General features: G+C 47.7%; 1 protein-coding gene across 2 annotated transcripts in view; it reads left to right on the top strand.

The window, feature by feature from the left end:
• Positions 1–20,608, top strand: part of IGSF11 (immunoglobulin superfamily member 11) — a 423,226-nt gene that overhangs the window by 383,045 nt on the left and 19,573 nt on the right. For both annotated transcript variants that reach the window (XM_063956773.1, XM_063956774.1), the window contains exons 2-4: positions 1,878–2,041; positions 17,912–18,119; positions 19,971–20,126. In XM_063956773.1, coding sequence (XP_063812843.1) covers positions 1,878–2,041; positions 17,912–18,119; positions 19,971–20,126 — 528 coding nt within the window. The remainder of the gene's footprint in view (positions 1–1,877; positions 2,042–17,911; positions 18,120–19,970; positions 20,127–20,608) is intronic.

Genomic DNA, 20,608 nt, shown 5'->3' on the forward strand with positions numbered 1-20,608 from the left:
CTGGTGGAAAACACAATAATGGCATTATTGGGAACTGGGGCACTGAAATCCGTATTACTCCCAACCAGTATTCAGGTGTGATAGAACCACTGGGAGAAGCTGCGGAACTTCTTTGCGGCAATAACCAACTCCATACCCTGCACCGTAGTAATTTCCCTGGGTATTCCCAAGCTCTCGCCTTAGCTGCTAAACATTTATTTCCGTTCCTGCAGTTTTCCATTTACATCAGTGATTTTGTAGACATTGGCGCGTTCCTTTTATCGATTCTCCCAGATGGGGATTACTGTTCATTACAGGAACGCTCAAATTACTTACACTGTCTTTCATTAAATGTTTGTCTGTATTCGCGGAGAGTCCTGCGAGTATGGTGCAGTAAGGGCGCGCAGATGCAAGCCACCCTCCTCCTCTAGCGGTCATCGTCTGAGGATGGGCGATATTAACAGATAAAATGCTTTACTTAACGAAATAAAGAACCTTTTATTTTATAATGGAAATTCCAGGCAATTAATCATATTATTTTATACTGTATATATCGGAGGTTCCCAAACTTGGTCCTCAAGGCACCCCAACAGTCCAGGTTTTAAGGATATCCATTCTTGGGCACAGGTGACTTAATTAGTGCCCCAGTCTCTTTGATTTAACCCATACTTTTCTACTCCTGGAAGCTGCGGAGGATGATGATTTTTTGGGGTAGTCCCCCACACCCCCGGAAGAGTGGGTGGAACTCCCACATCCCGCCCACTTTCCTAGTGAAGTGGCAGGATGGGGAGATAATGCAGTGATTAGCAAGTGTGTGTGGAGGGGGCAGGGCTAAATGATGCAAATTGCATCATTTACCCCGCCCCCTTCACACGGAGTTGCAAATTGAGGCATTTCTGCAACTACATGGGCGGGGCCTAATCACCCAAGAAACCGGCCTCAGTCCCCGAACTTGCCAGCTACACTTCCTCTCCTGGAGTATAATTTAACCTTTTGTGCTTAACCATGGATATCCTTAAATCCTGGACTGTTAGGATGGCTTGAGGACTGAGTTTGGGAACTAACCTTATATATCAAAATATATACCTATGGAACTACAAGTTGGGCTTCCAGTTCCATATGTATATGTTTCCCTCTATAAATGTCTGGGGGATGAAGTACTCATTGTAAAATAATGATGATAATTGCTTGGTGCAGCTGAAGTACAGTAATTGCAGTAACTACAGTGGAATGTTGCCTGCAAGTGGCCAAATTTTCTTGCAAATAGCACAATACCAGGTTTTACTAATCAAACACTTTTCAACAAACCAGCTGCTACATTTTATTATAAAGACCTAGTTTTGCTCTGTCTGCTGCTGTCACAGAGAGAAACTGAGCAGCAGGTATTGAATATCACAGTGTCCTCATAATGTAATATTATTAATGGGCTTCTCTTGTTTAGATGAGGTGTAATGTGACCAGAGATAGACACACAATAAGTAGATTCAGGGTCATTGTGCGGCCAGTAAGACTCTGTCTCACAAGGGTAACACACCTTCTCTCGCCAGTAGCGCGATGTCTCACGGGGTAACACGCCCTCTTCCACCAGTAACACAATGTCTCACAGGGGTGACACGCCCTTTCTCGCCAGTAACACGCTGTCTCACAGGGGTAACACGACCTTTCCCGCCAGTAACACGCTGTCTCACAGGGGTAACACGCCCTTTCCCGCCAGTAACACGCTGTCTCACAGGGATAACACGCCCTTTCCCGCCAGTAACACGCTGTCTCACAGGGGTAACACGCCCTTTCCCGCCAGTAACACGCTGTCTCACAGGGGTAACACGCTCTTTCTCACCAGTAACACAATGTCTCACAGGAGTAACGCGCCTCTCTCTCTTGTCTCTCTTACATTGCAGGTTTAGTTACTGCTCTGCAGGTGATCATAGAAAAGGAGAATATACAGGTGGCCCGAGGTCAGTCCGCCGGACTCTTATGCACTTTTACCACCAGTGCGGCGCTCACGAACCTCAACATTATCTGGACTGTTACCCCTTTGTCCAATGCCAACCAACCTGAGCAGGTAAGAAGGTATAATTATGCCTTTATATAAACAAACTACGGGAATTGTAGTTTTATTATGTGATTATATATAATATAGTAATGTTTAGTTACTTATTCTCCCCTTCTCCGATATACAGTACTCGCCACTTTTCACCAAACTTACCTGGAGCCGGGATTAAGGGGGAGATGTATAAAACTTTGGAGAGGGATAAAATACCAGCCAATCAGCTCCTAACTGCCATATTTCAGGCTGCGTTTGAAAAATGTCAGGAGCTGATTGGTTGGGACTTTATCTCTTTCCACTTTATCTCTCTCCAAGATTTGATACATTTCCCACTATAATCTTTATCTGTTCCTGCGACCACCAGGACCTCGGGTCAAACGCTTCCGTAGTGATAGAGCTCACTTAGGCCATAAAAGACATTCTATAACAACTGCAGCGGCATCTTAGGGGTAAAAGAGTCAGAGGTCTTCTGTGTCAGCTGAGTTATGGCATTAACCTAGATCAGGGGTGGGGAACCTTTTTTCTACCAAGGGCCATTTGGATATTTAGAAAATCTTTCGGGGGCCATACAAAAATTATCAACTTAAAAATTAGCCTGCCCCCAGTAGATATGCCCCAGTAGATATGCCCCCAGTCAGTAGTTATGCCCCCAGTCAGTAGTTATGCCCCCAGTAGATATTCAACCCAGTCAGTTGTTATGCCCCAGTTTATATGACCCCAGTAAGTATGCCCCCAGTCACTTGTCATGCTCCATTAGATATGCCACCAGTCAGTTGATATGCCCCCTAGTAGCGACGCTTACACACACACATTAAAAGGAAAAAAAAAAAACAATACTCACCAGCCCCGCTCCTGCTACTGGACCGTTGCCCTCCGCCTTACCGCTCGCTCTACAGAACTATGGAAGAGAAGTCATGTCATCTCTCCCATAACACCGCACAGCAGCACACGCACACTGTCAGAGCCGGAAGCCGGAGCTCAGGAGTGAGCTCCTGCCTCCGGCTGCTACTGAGGGTAAGAAGCCAGACGCCCACTAGTAACAAATTCTCAGCGGGCGCCTGGCTAGGTGAGCCTGGCCGGGCCAGATCAAGTGGCTCTGCGGGCCATATACGGCCCTCGGGCCTGAGGTTCCCCACCCCAGACCTAGATGATGGTAGATAGACTATCCTGGGTCCTTATGCCTGATGCAGATGCAGTATTTACAGTTTGACGATCATTTCCGTAAAAGTAGACACAGAGGGATTTTCTTGGTGCTACTATTGAAATTGCAGTATGTGCATCCACCTACAGAGGTGTCCTTATACACTAGTATCTATATACCATACAGCGCGAGCCACCCAGCGCAGTTAAGACGCACAAGAATTACTTTTAAACATGCGCAAAGTCGCAGATGAAGCACAGCGGAAGTTGGCGTGACTGTTTTTAATGTGACAACAGGCACGTTGCATGACTTCTTAAAAATAGCTTATTATAAGGGGAATTCCCCTAATATTAGTCCACATTCTTGTTGCTTGTGGTCTTCATTTGAGTGAGCTTGAACTAATGCAGTAAATTCACACACAACAGAGAAATAGGGAGGGTGAACCAGATCAGAGAGGTACTAAATCTGCCTAGCATCAGCTAAGACTCCACGATCTCCTCCCCTACCAATCCTATAGCACAGGAGAAAGGCACAGCTAACATTCTTATTTTCCATTTCATCTATCTCTGAGTGTACTTTGCATGTTTTTAGTATATTTAGTCTATCTACATATATTCAGATGTAACAGGAATAATAAGCTGTAAAAATGGTTTTTATGAGAGATGTAAATTAAATCAAATCAAAGCCTAATAACTGGATTGTTCATGTTAGAAAGCAGTAAAACATGTGTAGCCATGTAATAAATAAATAGATAAATATTTATATAGCACCTATAATATAAAAAAATATATAATATAAAAGTTAATGTAAGTGAAATTCATTTATGTTGTTATAATATATATGTATGTCCAATGTTGGTAGTAGTTGACATGTGGGTTTATAGCACTGGACAGCTGGTCTGACAGACTTACAGCTGAAGTCTGTCATAAGCTAAGTCCCTACTTGCCGCTCCAAGCCGAATGGAGATAGCCTGCAAGGGCGGCAAGAACAGTGCCTCGAGACACCTATCTGCTTCACGCGCCACGATAGTAACAGTCTGCCGGGCGGGAAGCAGAGACTCACGTGCTCGCTGTTCTAACCGCGAGCCGCTGGAGACGGGGAGACGCGCTGATTGGCGCCAGGGATGAGAGGCCACCAATGAGGATCTGCCGGTCAGCACGAGCCTGGGGAGGGAGAGAGATAAAAGTGGGCTCCTCAGCGCTGACCGGCAGTCTGCAGATCCCTCGGTCAGTGCGCTGTTCCTACTTGCTATCCCTGCCACTAAGAGCTGTACATTGGGCAGTGGATGAGCAGTGGGACTGTGGCCAGTACCTGAGCAAAATCCTGGGTACAGGCGCATTGGGTAGTGGTGCTGAGGTTTCCCTGGCTGCCACTCATTCTCGCTGTAAACATCCAGTGAGCGGCAGGGAGACTAAAGCAGCTATATCCTATGCATGCCTATAGGTACTATAGCAATGCTCATGACTACACTCACAGCCACTTCACTTGCTGTAAACATAGAGTGGACTGTGGGGAAGGTTTATGAGGCAGCAAGCTGGGTTCTAAGAGCCAGGTACACCACGGTATCTCTGTCTGCCACAACTATTCACTGTATACATCAGTGGCAGGCAAAGCGGAGAGGGCCATTCGGTGTTAACGCCATCCTGAGCCCAACCGGGTCAAGGCAGCAGAAGTTCAGCCGATCACCCTACTGCGCCAGAGAGAGAGGGAGAGCCAGGTGTAGTTGGGACCAAGCTACTGAGGACAGAGTTGAAGGAGAGACAGTGTCAGCAATACCAGCTCAGAGCATCGTAAAACCGTTTCAGAGGAAGCTGTGAGTCCAGATATTCGTGGACGGGTGAGAACTATAATTTGCATTCACCTGCAGTATTCACAGACACTTAAGCTATGATATACCACTAGCTCATCTTGAACTTTGACATTTAATGAGCTGCATGTAAGGACTATAGAGCACTAGTGCCAAGAAAGTTTTGAGCCTAATACACAAACATCTTCAATACAACAAGCCACCCTATCCAGTTACAATATAAGGAGTGATTTTCCAAGTATAGTGTGCCTATAAGAAAGACATCTGGAGTACACTGACAGGCAAGCTCAACAATACTTTGGTAACTTTAAAAGACACATTAATTGTATCAGTGCTGTTTGGCTCAACAAAGTAACTATATATATATATACTGGGAGCACTGCCAGACTTTCCATATATTGGATACAGTAGTAAAGGAAACAAAACTGATACAGATACTGTTTGGCTAGGTGAGAATAATTTACCCTGTGGAATCGACCAAGTCAGAATAACATGTTCTACGTTAACATATGAAAAATTCAATTAACATATTAATCTCTAAAACGAGATTGGAAGGAGTTCAGCACACAAACTGATTTATTGAACAGCAACAAAGGATATGCCCTTGTAATAATACACATATATATATATATGTGAGATATTAAGAATTGAATACAGTTTTGTAAAATTACTGAATAGTAACCCAACACTGATGTATATGTGAAGTATGTTATGCATAACATTTAGTATTGCAATCCAGGTGTACACCTAGAAATATTTTTTATATATCTGCCTAGGCAATATTCATTAGCTACCAAAAGGTAATTTCTCTGACGTCCTAAGTGGATGCTGGGGACTCCGTCAGGACCATGGGGATTAGCGGCTCCGCAGGAGACAGGGCACAAAAGTAAAAGCTTTAGGATCAGGTGGTGTGCACTGGCTCCTCCCCCCATGACCCTCCTCCAAGCCTCAGTTAGATTTTTGTGCCCGGCCGAGAAGGGTGCAATCTAGGTGGCTCTCCTAAAGAGCTGCTTAGAGTAAAAGTTTTGTTAGGTTTTTTATTTTCAGTGAGTCCTGCTGGCAACAGGCTCACTGCTACGAGGGACTTAGGGGAGAAGAAGTGAACTCACCTGCGTGCAGGATGGATTGGCTTCTTAGGCTACTGGACACCATTAGCTCCAGAGGGATCGAACACAGGCCCAGCCATGGAGTCCGGTCCCAGATCCGCGCCGCCGACCCCCTTGCAGATGCCGAAGAGTGAAGAGGTCCAGAAACCGGCGGCAGAAGACTTTTCAGTCTTCATGAGGTAGCGCACAGCACTGCAGCTGTGCGCCATTGTTGTCAGCACACTTCACACCAGCGGTCACTGAGGGTGCAGGGCGCTGGGGGGGGCGCCCTGGGCAGCAATGAAATACCTATACTGGCTAAAAGATACATCACATATAGCCCCTGGGGCTATATGGATGTATTTAACCCCTGCCAGGTCTCAGAAAAATGGGAGAAGAAGCCCGCCGAAAAGGGGGCGGGGCCTATTCTCCTCAGCACACAGCGCCATTTTCCCTCACAGAAATGCTGGTGGGAAGGCTCCCAGGCTCTCCCCTGCACTGCACTACAGAAACAGGGTTAAAACAGAGAGGGGGGGCACTAATTTGGCGATATGATTATATATATTAAGATGCTATAAGGGAAAAACACTTATATAAAGGTTGTCCCTGTATAATTATAGCGTTTTGGTGTGTGCTGGCAAACTCTCCCTCTGTCTCCCCAAAGGGCTAGTGGGGTCCTGTCCTCTATCAGAGCATTCCCTGTGTGTGTGCTGTGTGTCGGTACGTGTGTGTCGACATGTATGAGGACGATGTTGGTGAGGAGGCGGAGCAATTGCCTGTAATGGTGATGTCACTCTCTAGGGAGTCGACACCGGAATGGATGGCTTATTTAGGGAATTACGTGATAATGTCAACACGCTGCAAGGTCGGTTGACGACATGAGACGGCCGGCAAACCAATTAGTACCTGTCCAGGCGTCTCAAACACCGTCAGGGGCTTTAAAACGCCCATTTACCTCAGTCGGTCGACACGGACACCGACTCCAGTGTCGACGGTGAAGAAACAAACGTATTTTCCATTTGGGCCACACGTTACATGTTAAGGGCAATGAAGGAGGTGTTACATATTTCTGATACTACAAGTACCACAAAGAGGGTATTATGTGGGGTGTGAAAAAACTACCTGTAGTTTTTCCTGAATCAGATGAATTAAATGAAGTGTGTGATGATGCGTGGGTTTCCCCCGATAGAAAATTATTGGCGTTATACCCTTTCCCGCCAGAAGTTAGGGCGCGTTGGGAAACACCCCTTAGGGTGGATAAGGCGCTCACACGCTTATCAAAACAAGTGGCGTTACCGTCTCCAGATACGGCCGCCCTCAAGGAGCCAGCTGATAGGAGGCTGGAAAATATCCTAAAAAGTATATACACACATACTGGTGTTATACTGCGACCAGCGATCGCCTCAGCCTGGATGTGCAGCGCTGGGGTGGCTTGGTCGGATTCCCTGACTGAAAATATTGATACCCTTGACAGGGACAGTATTTTATTAACTATAGAGCATTTAAAGGATGCATTTCTATATATGCGAGATGCACAGAGGGATGTTTGCACTCTGGCATCAAGAGTAAGTGCGATGTCCATATCTGCCAGAAGATGTTTATGGACACGACAGTGGTCAGGTGATGCAGATTCCAAACGGCACATGGAAGTATTGCCGTATAAAGGGGAGGAGTTATTTGGGGTCGGTCCATCGGACCTGGTGGCCACGGCAACAGCTGGAAAATCCACCTTTTTTACCCCAAGTCACATCTCAGCAGAAAAAGACACCGTCTTTTCAGCCTCAGTCCTTTCGTTCCCATAAGGGCAAGCAGGCAAAAGGCCAGTCATATCTGCCCAGGGATAGAGGAAAGGGAAGAAGACTGCAGCAGGCAGCCCATTCCCAGGAACAGAAGCCCTCCACCGCTTTTGCCAAGTCCTCAGCATGACGCTGGGGCCGTACAAGCGGACTCAGGTGCGGTGGGGGGTCGTCTCAAGAGTTTCAGCGCGCAGTGGGCTCACTCGCAAGTGGACCCCTGGATCCTACAAGTAGTATCCCAGGGGTACAGATTGGAAATTCGAGACGTCTCCCCCTCGCAGGTTCCTGAAGTCTGCTTTACCAACGTCTCCCTCCGACAGGGAGGCAGTATTGGAAACAATTCACAAGCTGTATTCCCAGCAGGTGATAATCAAAGTACCCCTCCTACAACAAGGAAAGGGGTATTATTCCACACTATATTGTGGTACTGAAGCCAGACGGCTCGGTGAGACCTATTCTAAATCTGAAATATTTGAACACTTACATACAAAGGTTCAAATCAAGATGGAGTCACTCAGAGCAGTGATAGCGAACCAGGAAGAAGGGGACTATATGGTGTCCCTGGACATCAAGGATGCTTACCTCCATGTCCCAATTTGCCCTTCTCACCAAGGGTACCTCAGGTTCGTGGTACAAAACTGTCACTATCAGTTTCAGACGCTGCCGTTTGGATTGTCCACGGCACCCCGGGTCTTTACCAAGGTAATGGCCGAAATGATGATTCTTCTTCAGAGAAAAGGCGTCTTAATTATCCCTTACTTGGACTATCTCCTGATAAGGGCAAGGTCCAGAGAACAGTTGGAGGTCGGAGTAGCACTATCTCAAGTAGTTCTACGACAGCACGGGTGGATTCTAAATATTCCAAAATCGCAGCTGTCTCCGACGACACGTCTGCTGTTCCTAGGGATGATTCTGGACACAGTCCAGAAAAAGGTGTTTCTCCCGGAGGAGAAAGCCAGGGAGTTATCCGAGCTAGTCAGGAACCTCCTAAAACCAGGAAAAGTGTCAGTGCATCATTGCACAAGGGTCCTGGGAAAAATGGTGGCTTCTTACGAAGCGATTCCATTCGGCAGATTTCACTCAAGAACTTTTCAGTGGGATCTGCTGGAAAAATGGTCCGGATCGCATCTTCAGATGCATCAGCGGATAACCCTGTCTCCAAGGACAAGGGTGTCTCTTCTGTGGTGGCTGCAGAGTGCTCATCTACTAAAGGGCCACAGATTCGGCATTCAGGACTGGGTCCTGGTGACCACGGATGCCAGCCTGAAAGGCTGGGGAGCAGTCGCACAAGGAAAAAATTTCCAGGGAGTGTGATCAAGTCTGGAGACTTCTCTCCACATAAATATACTGGAGCTAAGAGCAATTTACAATGCTCTGAGCTTAGCAAGACCTCTGCTTCAAGGTCAGCCGGTATTGATCCAGTGGGACAACATCACGGCAGTCGCCCACGTAAACAGACAGGGCGGCACAAGAAGCAGGAGGGCAATGGCAGAAACTGCAAGGATTCTTCGCTGGGCGGAAAATCATGTGATAGCACTGTCAGCAGTGTTCATTCCGGGAGTGGACAACTGGGAAGCAGACTTCCTCAGCACGACCTCCACCCGGGAGAGTGGGGACTTCATCGGGAAGTCTTCCACATGATTGTGAACCGTTGGGAAAGACCAAAGGTGGACATGATGACGTCCCGCCTGAACAAAAAACTGGACAGGTATTGCGCCAGGTCAAGAGACCCTCAGGCAATAGCTGTGGACGTTCTGGTAACACCGTGGGTGTACCAGTCGGTGTATGTGTTCCCTCCTCTGCTTCTCATACCTAAGGTACTGAGAATTATAAGACGTAGAGGAGTAAGAACTATACTCGTGGCTCCGGATTGGCCAAGAAGGACTTGGTACCCGGAACTTCAAGAGATGCTCACAGAGGACTCATGGCCTCTGCCGCTAAGAAGGGACTTGCTTCAGCAAGTACTATGTCTGTTCCAAGACTTACCGCGGCTTCGTTTGACGGCATGGCGGTTGAACGCCGGATCCTAAGGGAAAAAGGCATTCCGGAAGAGGTCATTCCTACCCTGGTCAAAGCCAGGAAGGAGGTGACCGCACAACATTATCACCACATGTGGCGAAAATATGTTGCGTGGTGTGAGGCCAGGAAGGCCCCACGAAGAAATTTCAACTCGGTCGATTCCTGCATTTCCTGCAAACAGGAGTGTCTATGGGCCTCAAATTGGGGTCCATTAAGGTTCAAATTTCGGCCCTGTCGATTTTCTTCCAGAAAGAATTGGCTTCAGTTCCTGAAGTCCAGAAGTTTGTCAAGGGAGTACTGCATATACAACCCCCTTTTGTGCCTCCAGTGGCACTGTGGGATCTCAACGTAGTTCTGGGATTCCTCAAATCACATTGGTTTAAACCGCTCAAATCTGTGGATTTGAAATATCTCACATGGAGAGTGACCATGATGTTGGCCCTGGCCTCGGCCAGGCGAGTGTCAGAATTGGCGGCTTTGTCTCACAAAAGCCCATATCTGATTGTCCATTCGGACAGGGCAGAGCTGCGGACTCGTCCCCAGTTTCTCCCTAAGGTGGTGTCAGCGTTTCACCTGAACCAGCTTATTGTGGTACCTGCGGCTACTAGGGACTTGGAGGACTCCAAGTTGCTAGATGTTGTCAGGGCCCTGAAAATATAGGTTTCCAGGACGGCTGGAGTCAGGAAAACTGACTTGCTGTTATCCTGTATGCACCCAAAAAACTGGGTGCTCTTGCTTCTAAGCAGACGATTGCTAGTTGGATGTGTAGTACAATTCAGCTTGCACATTCTGTGGCAGGCCTGCCACAGCGAAAATATGTAAATGCCCATTCCACAAGGAAGGTGGGCTCATCTTGGGCGGCTGCCCGAGGGGTCTCGGCTTTACAACTTTGCCGAGCTGCTACTTGGTAAGGGGCACACCCTGGCTGAGGAGGACCTGGAGTTCTCTCACTCGGTGCTGCAGAGTCATCCGCACTCTCCCGCCCGTTTGGGAGCTTTGGTATAATCCCCATGGTCCTGACGGAGTCCCAAGCATCCACTTAGGACGTCAGAGAAAATAAGAATTTACTTACCGATAATTCTATTTCTCGTAGTCCGTAGTGGATGCTGGGCGCCCATCGCAAGTGCGGATTGTCTGCAATACTTGTACATAGTTATTGTTACAAAAATCGGGTTATTATTGTTGTGAGCCATCTTTTCAGAGGCTCCGCTGTTATCATGCTGTTAACCGGGTTCAGATCACAGGTTGTACAGTGTGATTGGTGTGGCTGGTATGAGTCTTACCCGGGATTCAAAATCCTTCCTTATTGTGTACGCTCGTCCGGGCACAGTATCCTAACTGAGGCTTGGAGGAGGGTCATGGGGGGAGGAGCCAGTGCACACCACCTGATCCTAAAGCTTTTACTTTTGTGCCCTGTCTCCTGCGGAGCCGCTAATCCCCATGGTCCTGACGGAGTCCCCAGCATCCACTACGGACTATGAGAAATAGAATTATCGGTAAGTAAATTCTTATTTTTTTGTATTGCATTCAGGTAAAACTGTATAGGCCTTGAGGGTAGGATTAGAAGGGAACGTGCGACTTACAAAATGTATTTTCTTGTCATATTACAATCTTTGTGATATTTCTCTAACGTCCTAAGTGGATGCTGGGGACTCCGTAAGGACCATGGGGAATAGCGGCTCCGCAGGAGACTGGGCACATCTAAAGAAAGCTTTAGGACTATCTGGTGTGCACTGGCTCCTCCCCCTATGACCCTCCTCCAAGCCTCAGTTAGATCTTTGTGCCCGAACGAGAGGGTGCACACTAGGGGCTCTCCTGAGCTTCTTAGTGAAAGTTTTAGTTTAGGTTTTTTATTTTCAGTGAGACCTGCTGGCAACAGGCTCACTGCATCGAGGGACTAAGGGGAGAAGAAGCGAACTCACCTGCGTGCAGAGTGGATTGGGCTTCTTAGGCTACTGGACATTAGCTCCAGAGGGACGATCACAGGCCCAGCCATGGATGGGTCCCAGAGCCGCGCCGCCGGCCCCCTTACAGAGCCAGAAGACAGAAGAGGTCCGGAAAATCGGCGGCAGAAGACATCCTGTCTTCACCAAGGTAGCGCACAGCACCGCAGCTGTGCGCCATTGCTCCTCAGCACACTTCACACTTCGGTCACTGAGGGTGCAGGGCGCTAGGGGGGGGCGCCCTGAGCAGCAATAAAAACACCTTGGCTGGCGAAAATACATCACATATAGCCCCCAGGGCTATATGGATGAATTTTAACCCCTGCCAGAATCCATAAAAAAGCAGAAGAAAAGTCCGCGAAAAAGGGGCGGAGCCTATCTCCTCAGCACACTGGCGCCATTTTCCCTCACAGCTCCGTTGGAGGGAAGCTCCCCTGGCTCTCCCCTGCAGTCACTACACTACAGAAAGGGTTAAAAAAGAGAGGGGGGCACTAATTAGGCGCAGTATTAACAATACAGCAGCTATAAGGGGAAAAACACTTATATAAGGTTATCCCTGTATATATATAGCGCTTTGGTGTGTGCTGGCAAACTCTCCCTCTGTCTCCCCAAAGGGCTAGTGGGGTCGTGTCCTCTATCAGAGCATTCCCTGTGTGTGTGCTGTATGTCGGTACGTTTGTGTCGACATGTATGAGGAGAAAAATGATGTGGAGACGGAGCAGATTGCCTGTAATAGTGATGTCACCCCCTAGGGGGTCGACACCTGAGTGGATGAACTGTTGGAAGGAATTACGTGACAGTGTCAGCTCTGTATAAAAGACAGTGGTTGACATGAGACAGCCGGCTACTCAGCTTGTGCCTGTCCAGACGTCTCATAGGCCGTCAGGGGCTCTAAAGCGCCCGTTACCTCAGATGGCAGATATAGACGCCGACACGGATACTGACTCCAGTGTCGACGGTGAAGAGACAAATGTGACTTCCAGTAGGGCCACACGTTACATGATTGAGGCAATGAAAAATGTTTTACACATTTCTGATAATACGAGTACCACCAAAAAGGGGTATTATGTTCGGTGAGGAAAAACTACCTGTAGTTTTCCTGAATCTGAGAAATTAAATGAGGTGTGTGATGATGCGTGGTTTTCCCCCGATAACAACTGATAATTTCTAAAATGTTATTGGCATTATATCCTTTCCCGCCAGAGGTTAGGGTGCGTTGGGAAACACCCCCTAGGGTGGATAAAGCGCTCACACGCTTGTAAGGGCTCTACCCTCTCCTGAGATGGCCGCCCTTAAGGATCCTGCTGATAGAAAGCAGGAGGGTATCCTAAAATGTATTTACACACATACTGGTGTTATACTGCGACCAGCAATCGCCTCAGCCTGGATGTGCAGTGCTGGGTTGGCGTGGTCGGATTCCCTGACTGAAAATATTGATACCCTAGATAGGGACAGTATATTTTGCCTATAGAGCATTTAAAAGATGCATTTCTATATATGCGTGATGCACAGCGGAATATTTGCCGACTGGCATCAAGTCTAAGTGCGTTGTCCATTTCTACCAGTAGAGGGTTATGGACACGTCAGTGGTCAGGTGATGCGTATTCCAAACGGCATTTGGAAGTATTGCCTTAATAAGGGGAGGAGTTATTTGGGGTCGGTCTTTCAGACCTGGTGGCCACGGCAACAGCTGGGAAATCCACGTTTGTACCCCAGGTCACCTCTCAACATGAGAAGACGCCGTATTATCAGGCGCAGTCTTTTCGTGGACAAGCAGGCAAAATGTTCCTCATGTCTGCCCCGTGACAGAGGGAGAGGAAAAAGGCTGCAGAAATCAGCCAGTTCCCAGGAACAGAAACCCTCTCCCGCCTCTGCCAAGCCCTCAGTATGACGCTGGGGCTTTACAAGCAGAATCAGGCACGGTGGGGGGCCCGTCTCAATGAATTTCAGCGCGCAGTGGGCTCACTCGCAAGTAGACCCCTGGATCCTTCAGGTGACATCTCAGGGGTACAAATTAGAATTCGAGACGTCTCCCCCTCGCCGTTTTCCTAAAGTCGGCTTTACCGATGTCTCCTTCTGACAGGGAGACAGTTTTGGAAGCCATTCACAAGCTGTATTCCCAGCAGGGTGATAATCAAGGTACCCCTCCTGCAACAGGGAACGGGGTATTATTCCACACTGTTGTGGTACCGAAGCCGGACGGCTCGGTGAGACCGATTCTAAATCTAAAATCTTTGAACACTTACATACAGAGGTTCAAATTCAAGATTGAGTCACTCAGAGCAGTGATTGCGAACCTGGAAGAAGGGGACTACATGATGTCTCGGGACATCAAGAATGCTTACCTTCATGTCAAAATTTACCCTTCTCACCAAGGGTACCTCAGGTTTATGGTACAGAACTGTCACTATCAGTTCAGACGCTGCCGTATGGATGGTCCACGGCACCCCGTGTCTTTACCAAGGTAATGGCCGAAATGATGATATTCCTTCGAAGGAAGGGAATTTTAGTTATCCCTTACTTGGACGATTCCCTGATAAGGGTAAGATCCAGGGAACAGTTGGAGGTCGGTGTAGCACTATCTCAGGTAGTGTTGCGGCAGCACGATTGGATTCTCAATATTCCAAAATCGCAGCTGGTTCCGACGACTTGTCTTCTGTTCCTAGGGATGATCCTGGACACAGTCCAGAAAAAGGTGTTTCTCCCGGAGGGGAAAGCCAGGGAGTTATCCGAGCTAGTCAGGAACCTCCTAAAACCGAGCCAAGTCTCAGTGCATCAATGCACAAGGGTTCTGGGTAAAATGGTGGCTTCCTACGAAGCAATCCCATTCGGCAGATTCCACGCAAGAACTTTCCAGTGGGACCTGCTGGACAAATGGTCCGGGTCGCATCTTCAGATGCATCAGCGGATAACCCTGTCACCAAGGACAAGGGTGTCCCTCCTGTGGTGGTTGCAGAGTGCTCATCTTCTAGAGGGCCGCAGATTCGGCATTCAGGACTGGGTCCTGGTGACCACGGATGCCAGCCTGCGAGGCTGTGGAGCAGTCACACAGGGAAGGAATATCCAGGGCTTATGGTCAAGCCTGGAGACATCACTTCACATAAATATCCTGAAGCTAAGGGCCATTTACAATGCTCTAAGCTTAGCAAGACCTCTGCTTCAAGGTCAGCCGGTGTTGATCCAGTCGGACAACATCACGGCAGTCACCCACGTAAACAGACAGGGTGGCACAAGAAGCAGGAGGGCAATGGCAGAAGCTACAAGGATTCTTCGCTGGGCGGAAAATCATGTGATAGCACTGTCAGCAGTATTCATTCCGGGAGTGGACAACTGGGAAGCAGACTTCCTCAGCACGACCTCTACCCGGGAGAGTGGGGACTTCACCCAGAAGTCTACCACATGATTATAAACCGTTGGGAAAAACTCGACAGGTATTGCGCCAGGTCAAGGGACCCTCAGGCAATAGCTGTAGACGCTCTGGTAACACCGTGGGTGTACCAGTCAGTGTATGTGTTCCCTCCTCTGCCTCTCATACCCAAGGTACTGAGATTGATAAGATGGAGAGGAGTAAGCACTATATTCGTGGCTCCGGATTGGCCAAGAAGGACTTGGTAACCGGAACTTCAAGAGATGCTCACGGAGGATCCGTGGCCTCTACCTCTAAGAAGGGACCTGCTCCAACAAGGACCCTGTCTGTTCCAAGACTTACCGCGGCTGCGTTTGACGGCATGGCGGTTGAACGCCGGATCCTGAAAGAAAAAAGGCATTCCGTATGAAGTCATCCCTATCCTGATCAAAGCCAGTAAGGATGTAACCGCAAAACATTATCACCGCATTTGGCGAAAATATGTTGCGTGGTGCGAGGCCAGTAAGGCCCGACGGAGGAAATTCAACTGGGTCGATTCCTACATTTCCTGCAAACAGGAGTGTCTATGGGCCTGAAATTGGGGTCCATTAAGGTTCAAATTTCGGCCCTGTCAATTTTCTTCCAAAAAGAACTAGCTTCAGTCCCTGAAGTTCAGACGTTTGTAAAAGGGGTACTGCATATACAGCCTCCTTTTGTGCCTCCAGTGGCACTTTGGGATCTCAATGTAGTTTTTTGGGTTCCAAAAGTCACATTGGTTTGAACCACTTAAATCTGTGGAGTTAAAATATCTCACATGGAAAGTGGTCATGCTGTTGGCCCTGGCCTGGGCCAGGCGCGTGTCAGAATTGGCGGCTTTATCCTGTAAAAGCCCTTATCTGATTTTCCATTCGGACAGGGCGGAATTGAGGACTCGTCCTCAGTTTCTCCCTAAGGTGGTTTCAGCGTTTCACCTTAACCAACCTATTGTGGTGCCTGCGGCTACTAGGGACTTGGAGGACTCCAAGTTGCTAGACGTTGTCAGGGCCCTGAAAATATATGTTTCCAGGACGGCTGGAGTCAGAAAATCTGACTCGCTGTTTATCCTGTATGCACCCAACAAGCTGGGTGCTCCTGCTTCTAAGCAGACTATTGCTCGTTGGATTTGTAGTACAATTCAGCTTGCACATTCTGTGGCAGGCCTGCCACAGCCAAAAATCTGTAAATGCCCACTCCACAAGGAAGGTGGGCTCATCTTGGGCGGCTGCCCGAGGGGTCTCGGCTTTACAACTTTGCCGAGCAGCTACTTGGTCAGGAGCAAATACGTTTGTAAAATTCTACAAAATTGATACCCTGGCTGAGGAGGACCTGGAGTTCTCTCAATTGGTGCTGCAGAGTCATCCGCACTCTCCCGCCCGTTTGGGAGCTTTGGTATAATCCCCATGGTCCTTACGGAGTCCCCAGCATCCACTTAGGACGTTAGAGAAAATAAGAATTTACTTACCGATAATTCTATTTCTCGTAGTCCGTAGTGGATGCTGGGCGCCCATCCCAAGTGCGGATTGTCTGCAATACTGGTACATAGTTATTGTTACCAAAAAAAAAAAAATCGGGTTATTGCTGTAGTGAGCCATCTTTTCTAGAGGCTCCTCTGTTATCATGCTGTTAACTGGGTTCAGATCACAAGTTGTACGGTGTGATTGGTGTGGCTGGTATGAGTCTTACCTGGGATTCAAAATCCTTCCTTATTGTGTACGCTCGTCCGGGCACAGTATCCTAACTGAGGCTTGGAGGAGGGTCATAGGGGGAGGAGCCAGTGCACACCAGATAGTCCTAAAGCTTTCTTTAGATGTGCCCAGTCTCCTGCGGAGCCGCTATTCCCCATGGTCCTTACGGAGTCCCCAGCATCCACTACGGACTACGAGAAATAGAATTATCGGTAAGTAAATTCTTATTTATACTACCATCACTATTAAAATTGTTACTTTTGTTTAGACACAAGAAAGCAGTGTGTAGGGTGTTAATATTAGCTGGGTGTTAATATTATCTATTAAATAGAAATATTACTAGCTGCCCCAAGCCAGCCTAATATTAAAAAAATAATATATAACATCTAGAGTTAAGCTTGGGTGGAGGCACTGAATGTCAATAGTTTAGTAGTGTATAGCACATTATTAGTATACGTAACCAAGGGTTACACATGGTTGATCAAGGTTTCTAATACATAGCAATGTTTCACAGGGGTGGTATTTAGTTTGCCGGCTGTTGGGATCCCGGTGCTCAGTATATCGGCGCCGGAATCCCGACACCTTTTCTCCCTCTTGGGGGTTCAGGACCCCCCTGGAGGGAGAATAGATAGCGTGGCGAGCGCAGCGAACACGCAAGGGGCTCATTTTCGCTCGCCCATCTGTCGGGATTCCGGCGCCGGTATGCTGAGCGCCGGGAGCCCAGCCACCGGCATACCATACTACACCCGTTTCACAGGATTAATAATATAAGCAGTACTCAATTTCTTAATTAAAACATTAATGCAAAAAAACAAAAAACAAAAATGGTTTAAACTGGGTTTTTTTTTGTTTTGTTTTTTTCCCCAACCCTGATCTGTAGTAATTCACAGTAAGAGCAATGACTTCAGTAATGACCATTTGTGCAGTTATGATGTATTGGAGTTTGTAAATACTGTATATCTTAGCAACATTGTTTATAATAACGAGGATCATGTATATGTAATTATGTTTTTCCTTCTTCCAGATCATTATCTATCAGGGCGGCCAGGTTTTCACTACCGCAGCGCAGTTCCAAGGCCGAGTGGGTTTTATGCAAACCATGCCAAACACAAACGCCTCCATATATATAAACAACACTCAGCTGTCCGACACCGGGACCTACCAGTGCATGGTGAACAACTTCCCTGACCGGGCCCTGCGCAACATTGGCGTTGTGGGATTTACCGTATTAGGTGAGTTATGGGTCCCAATGCTGGAGAGCGTTAGTATATAACATATTCTGATGTATCGTTGGAGGTGTTGTAATTATGAGAAACTAACAGTGACCAATATAAAATGGCCAAAAAAATCTAAAAATATTCCTGCCTAATGTGCTAATAAAGAGAACACAAAAAAATAAGAATGTGTTCTAAGAAATACAGAAAGCCGCGTCCTCTTCAATCATTCTTGCTGACTTTTCATTCCTCATTTCCAAGAGAAGCCAGGAGAGCAGAGGGTTCCCGTGTATAGGTCGACGCCATATGGTCTACAGGGTCAAAAGGTCACTGTGTAAAAGATAGACATTTACTAAGATTGAGGTGATATGGTCCATAGTTCGACCTCACATAGGTCGACAGTCAATAGGTTGACCATTTTTGGTCGACGTGCATTAGGTCAACACCTGAAAAGGGTCGACACACAAAAAGGTTGACATGAATTTTTCAAAATTTTTGAACTTTTTCATACTTTACGATGCATGTGGACTACGATTGGGAATAGTAGCCTGCATGGCGAGCGAAGTGAGCCATGTGAGGGTACACGGTGCACTAACTGGGGTTCCCGGTCACTTTTTGTAGAAAACAACACCAAAAAAAAAACCACTCATGTTGACATTTTCCCATGTCTACCTTTTCCAGGTGTGAGCCTAGTACCTGTCGACCTAAATAGGGTCGACCCAGCAAACACATTCCAAGGTTGAAAGGGTCAAAAAGTTGACATGACAATGGTCAACATTCATACAAGTTTTTTTTTTTTTTTTACGTTTTTCAACTTTTTGGTTTACCATCCGCGTGGCCTACGACCCCCCTTTTGACCCCGTTGACTTAATGCATGTGGACTATATGGGATCAACCTAATGACTGTCTGTCTAGTTACTGAACGTCTTCTATAGCACACCCGAGAGGAGATGCAGATGGTTTGGCTACTCGTTTTATTAGACCCCAGAGCAGCAAAATGACATGAACAGTGGGCTGGGGGTGAGGCAAAAATTACACAAATGACATCATATTGCCCCCTCCCCCGACCGTTCCCTCAGTGCTCAGTCTTCCCATCCTGCCCTCTGCACTAGGAGATGGGTGTGAGGCAGGAGATCCACCCACTTTTCCAGGAGTCTGATGGACTACCTGAACAATCAGGAGTTTCCCGGACTTTCCGTGGGACTAGGTAACTTTGATTTCAGTGGAGGCATTGCAAGTTGTGAAATTTAAGTCACGGTAGTAGGGTTCAGAGCTTGGGGATCACACATCAGAGGAGGCCATTTTATCTTGTGAGCAGGGTTGGTGACCAGTTCTGGATTCAGCCCTCACATCCCTAACAAATGGTGAAAACGGGAATCCCCAGAGCAAATATACTGACATCAAACTACTGATGTTTGTGATGACATAAATTATTATTCACATTTTATGCATAATTTTTTAATCGTACTTTGACTCACTTATCTGAACTTTGCACTGAGGGCATTGGAGACCCCAGAAAGGACGGTCCAGTTTAGGGCAGGCCGCAACAGAGCGCTAATCCGGCCCGCCACCTGACCTGCTCGCAACAGCACCATGGGCCTCTGACACGGCAGCCCCAGCGCCATAATAAATGGTGTCGGGGCTTCGTACGCCAGCCACTTGTAGGCATGTGGTGCAGAAAGGCCTATTCCAGATTGTGCTCCCTCTGTGTGTGAGCAGACTGTGCAGATGATGGGGGTTCCAAAGAAGGGACCCCGTAGTTACAGTGAAGGGGAGCGAGAGATTTAAGGATAACGTCTCTTTTAATAAATCTTCACCCCTGAATAGTGTCTCAGTCTGATGTCCAGTAATGTGTTTTGTCCCCCTCAGTGCCTCCATCCGACCCCCTTTGCAACATCCAGGGTTCGCTAGACGTCGGGAGCGACATCACTCTGTCTTGCCACTCGGAGGAAGGGATTCCCAGGCCCACGTACTTGTGGGAGAAGCTGAACAGCAATCTCCCCCACCCTGCAGCTCTAACACAAGGTGAGACCCCGAAACCCAGCTGAGACATTGGTGTAGCGGCAGAGACCTTATGTCAGATGGAGAGAATTTTAGCTAATGGAGACGCCATCATTATAATGTCTACGCCCCCCCCCCCCCCCTGCATAATAATATGTCTCAATAGAAAACAATTTATTATCTCATTCAAGTTTCTCCACTTTGGGGAGTTTTGTCGCCACTCCTCTGTGACCCCTGAGACGCACACCTTTGTCCAGCCAATCATGCCCCTGGACCCACCCTGCATCATTGTTTTTTTATACTGTATGCCGCTAATCTGTCCAACAACACCTGCAGTCGCCCACAGACACATTCTCAGTCTGCTCTTCTGGCTGCGGCCTTTCTGTGGCAATGAGGTAAAATTGGGAGATCTTAGGACAACCAGGTCCTTTAGAGTCAGTTCCTTGTTCTCTTGTGTCTATTGTATGGCTTAACTGGACCCCCCAGGCCCTTAGGCATTGTTACCT

Source organism: Pseudophryne corroboree, chromosome 2, assembly GCF_028390025.1.
Source record: "Pseudophryne corroboree isolate aPseCor3 chromosome 2, aPseCor3.hap2, whole genome shotgun sequence".
Taxonomy (NCBI): Eukaryota; Metazoa; Chordata; class Amphibia; order Anura; family Myobatrachidae; genus Pseudophryne; species Pseudophryne corroboree.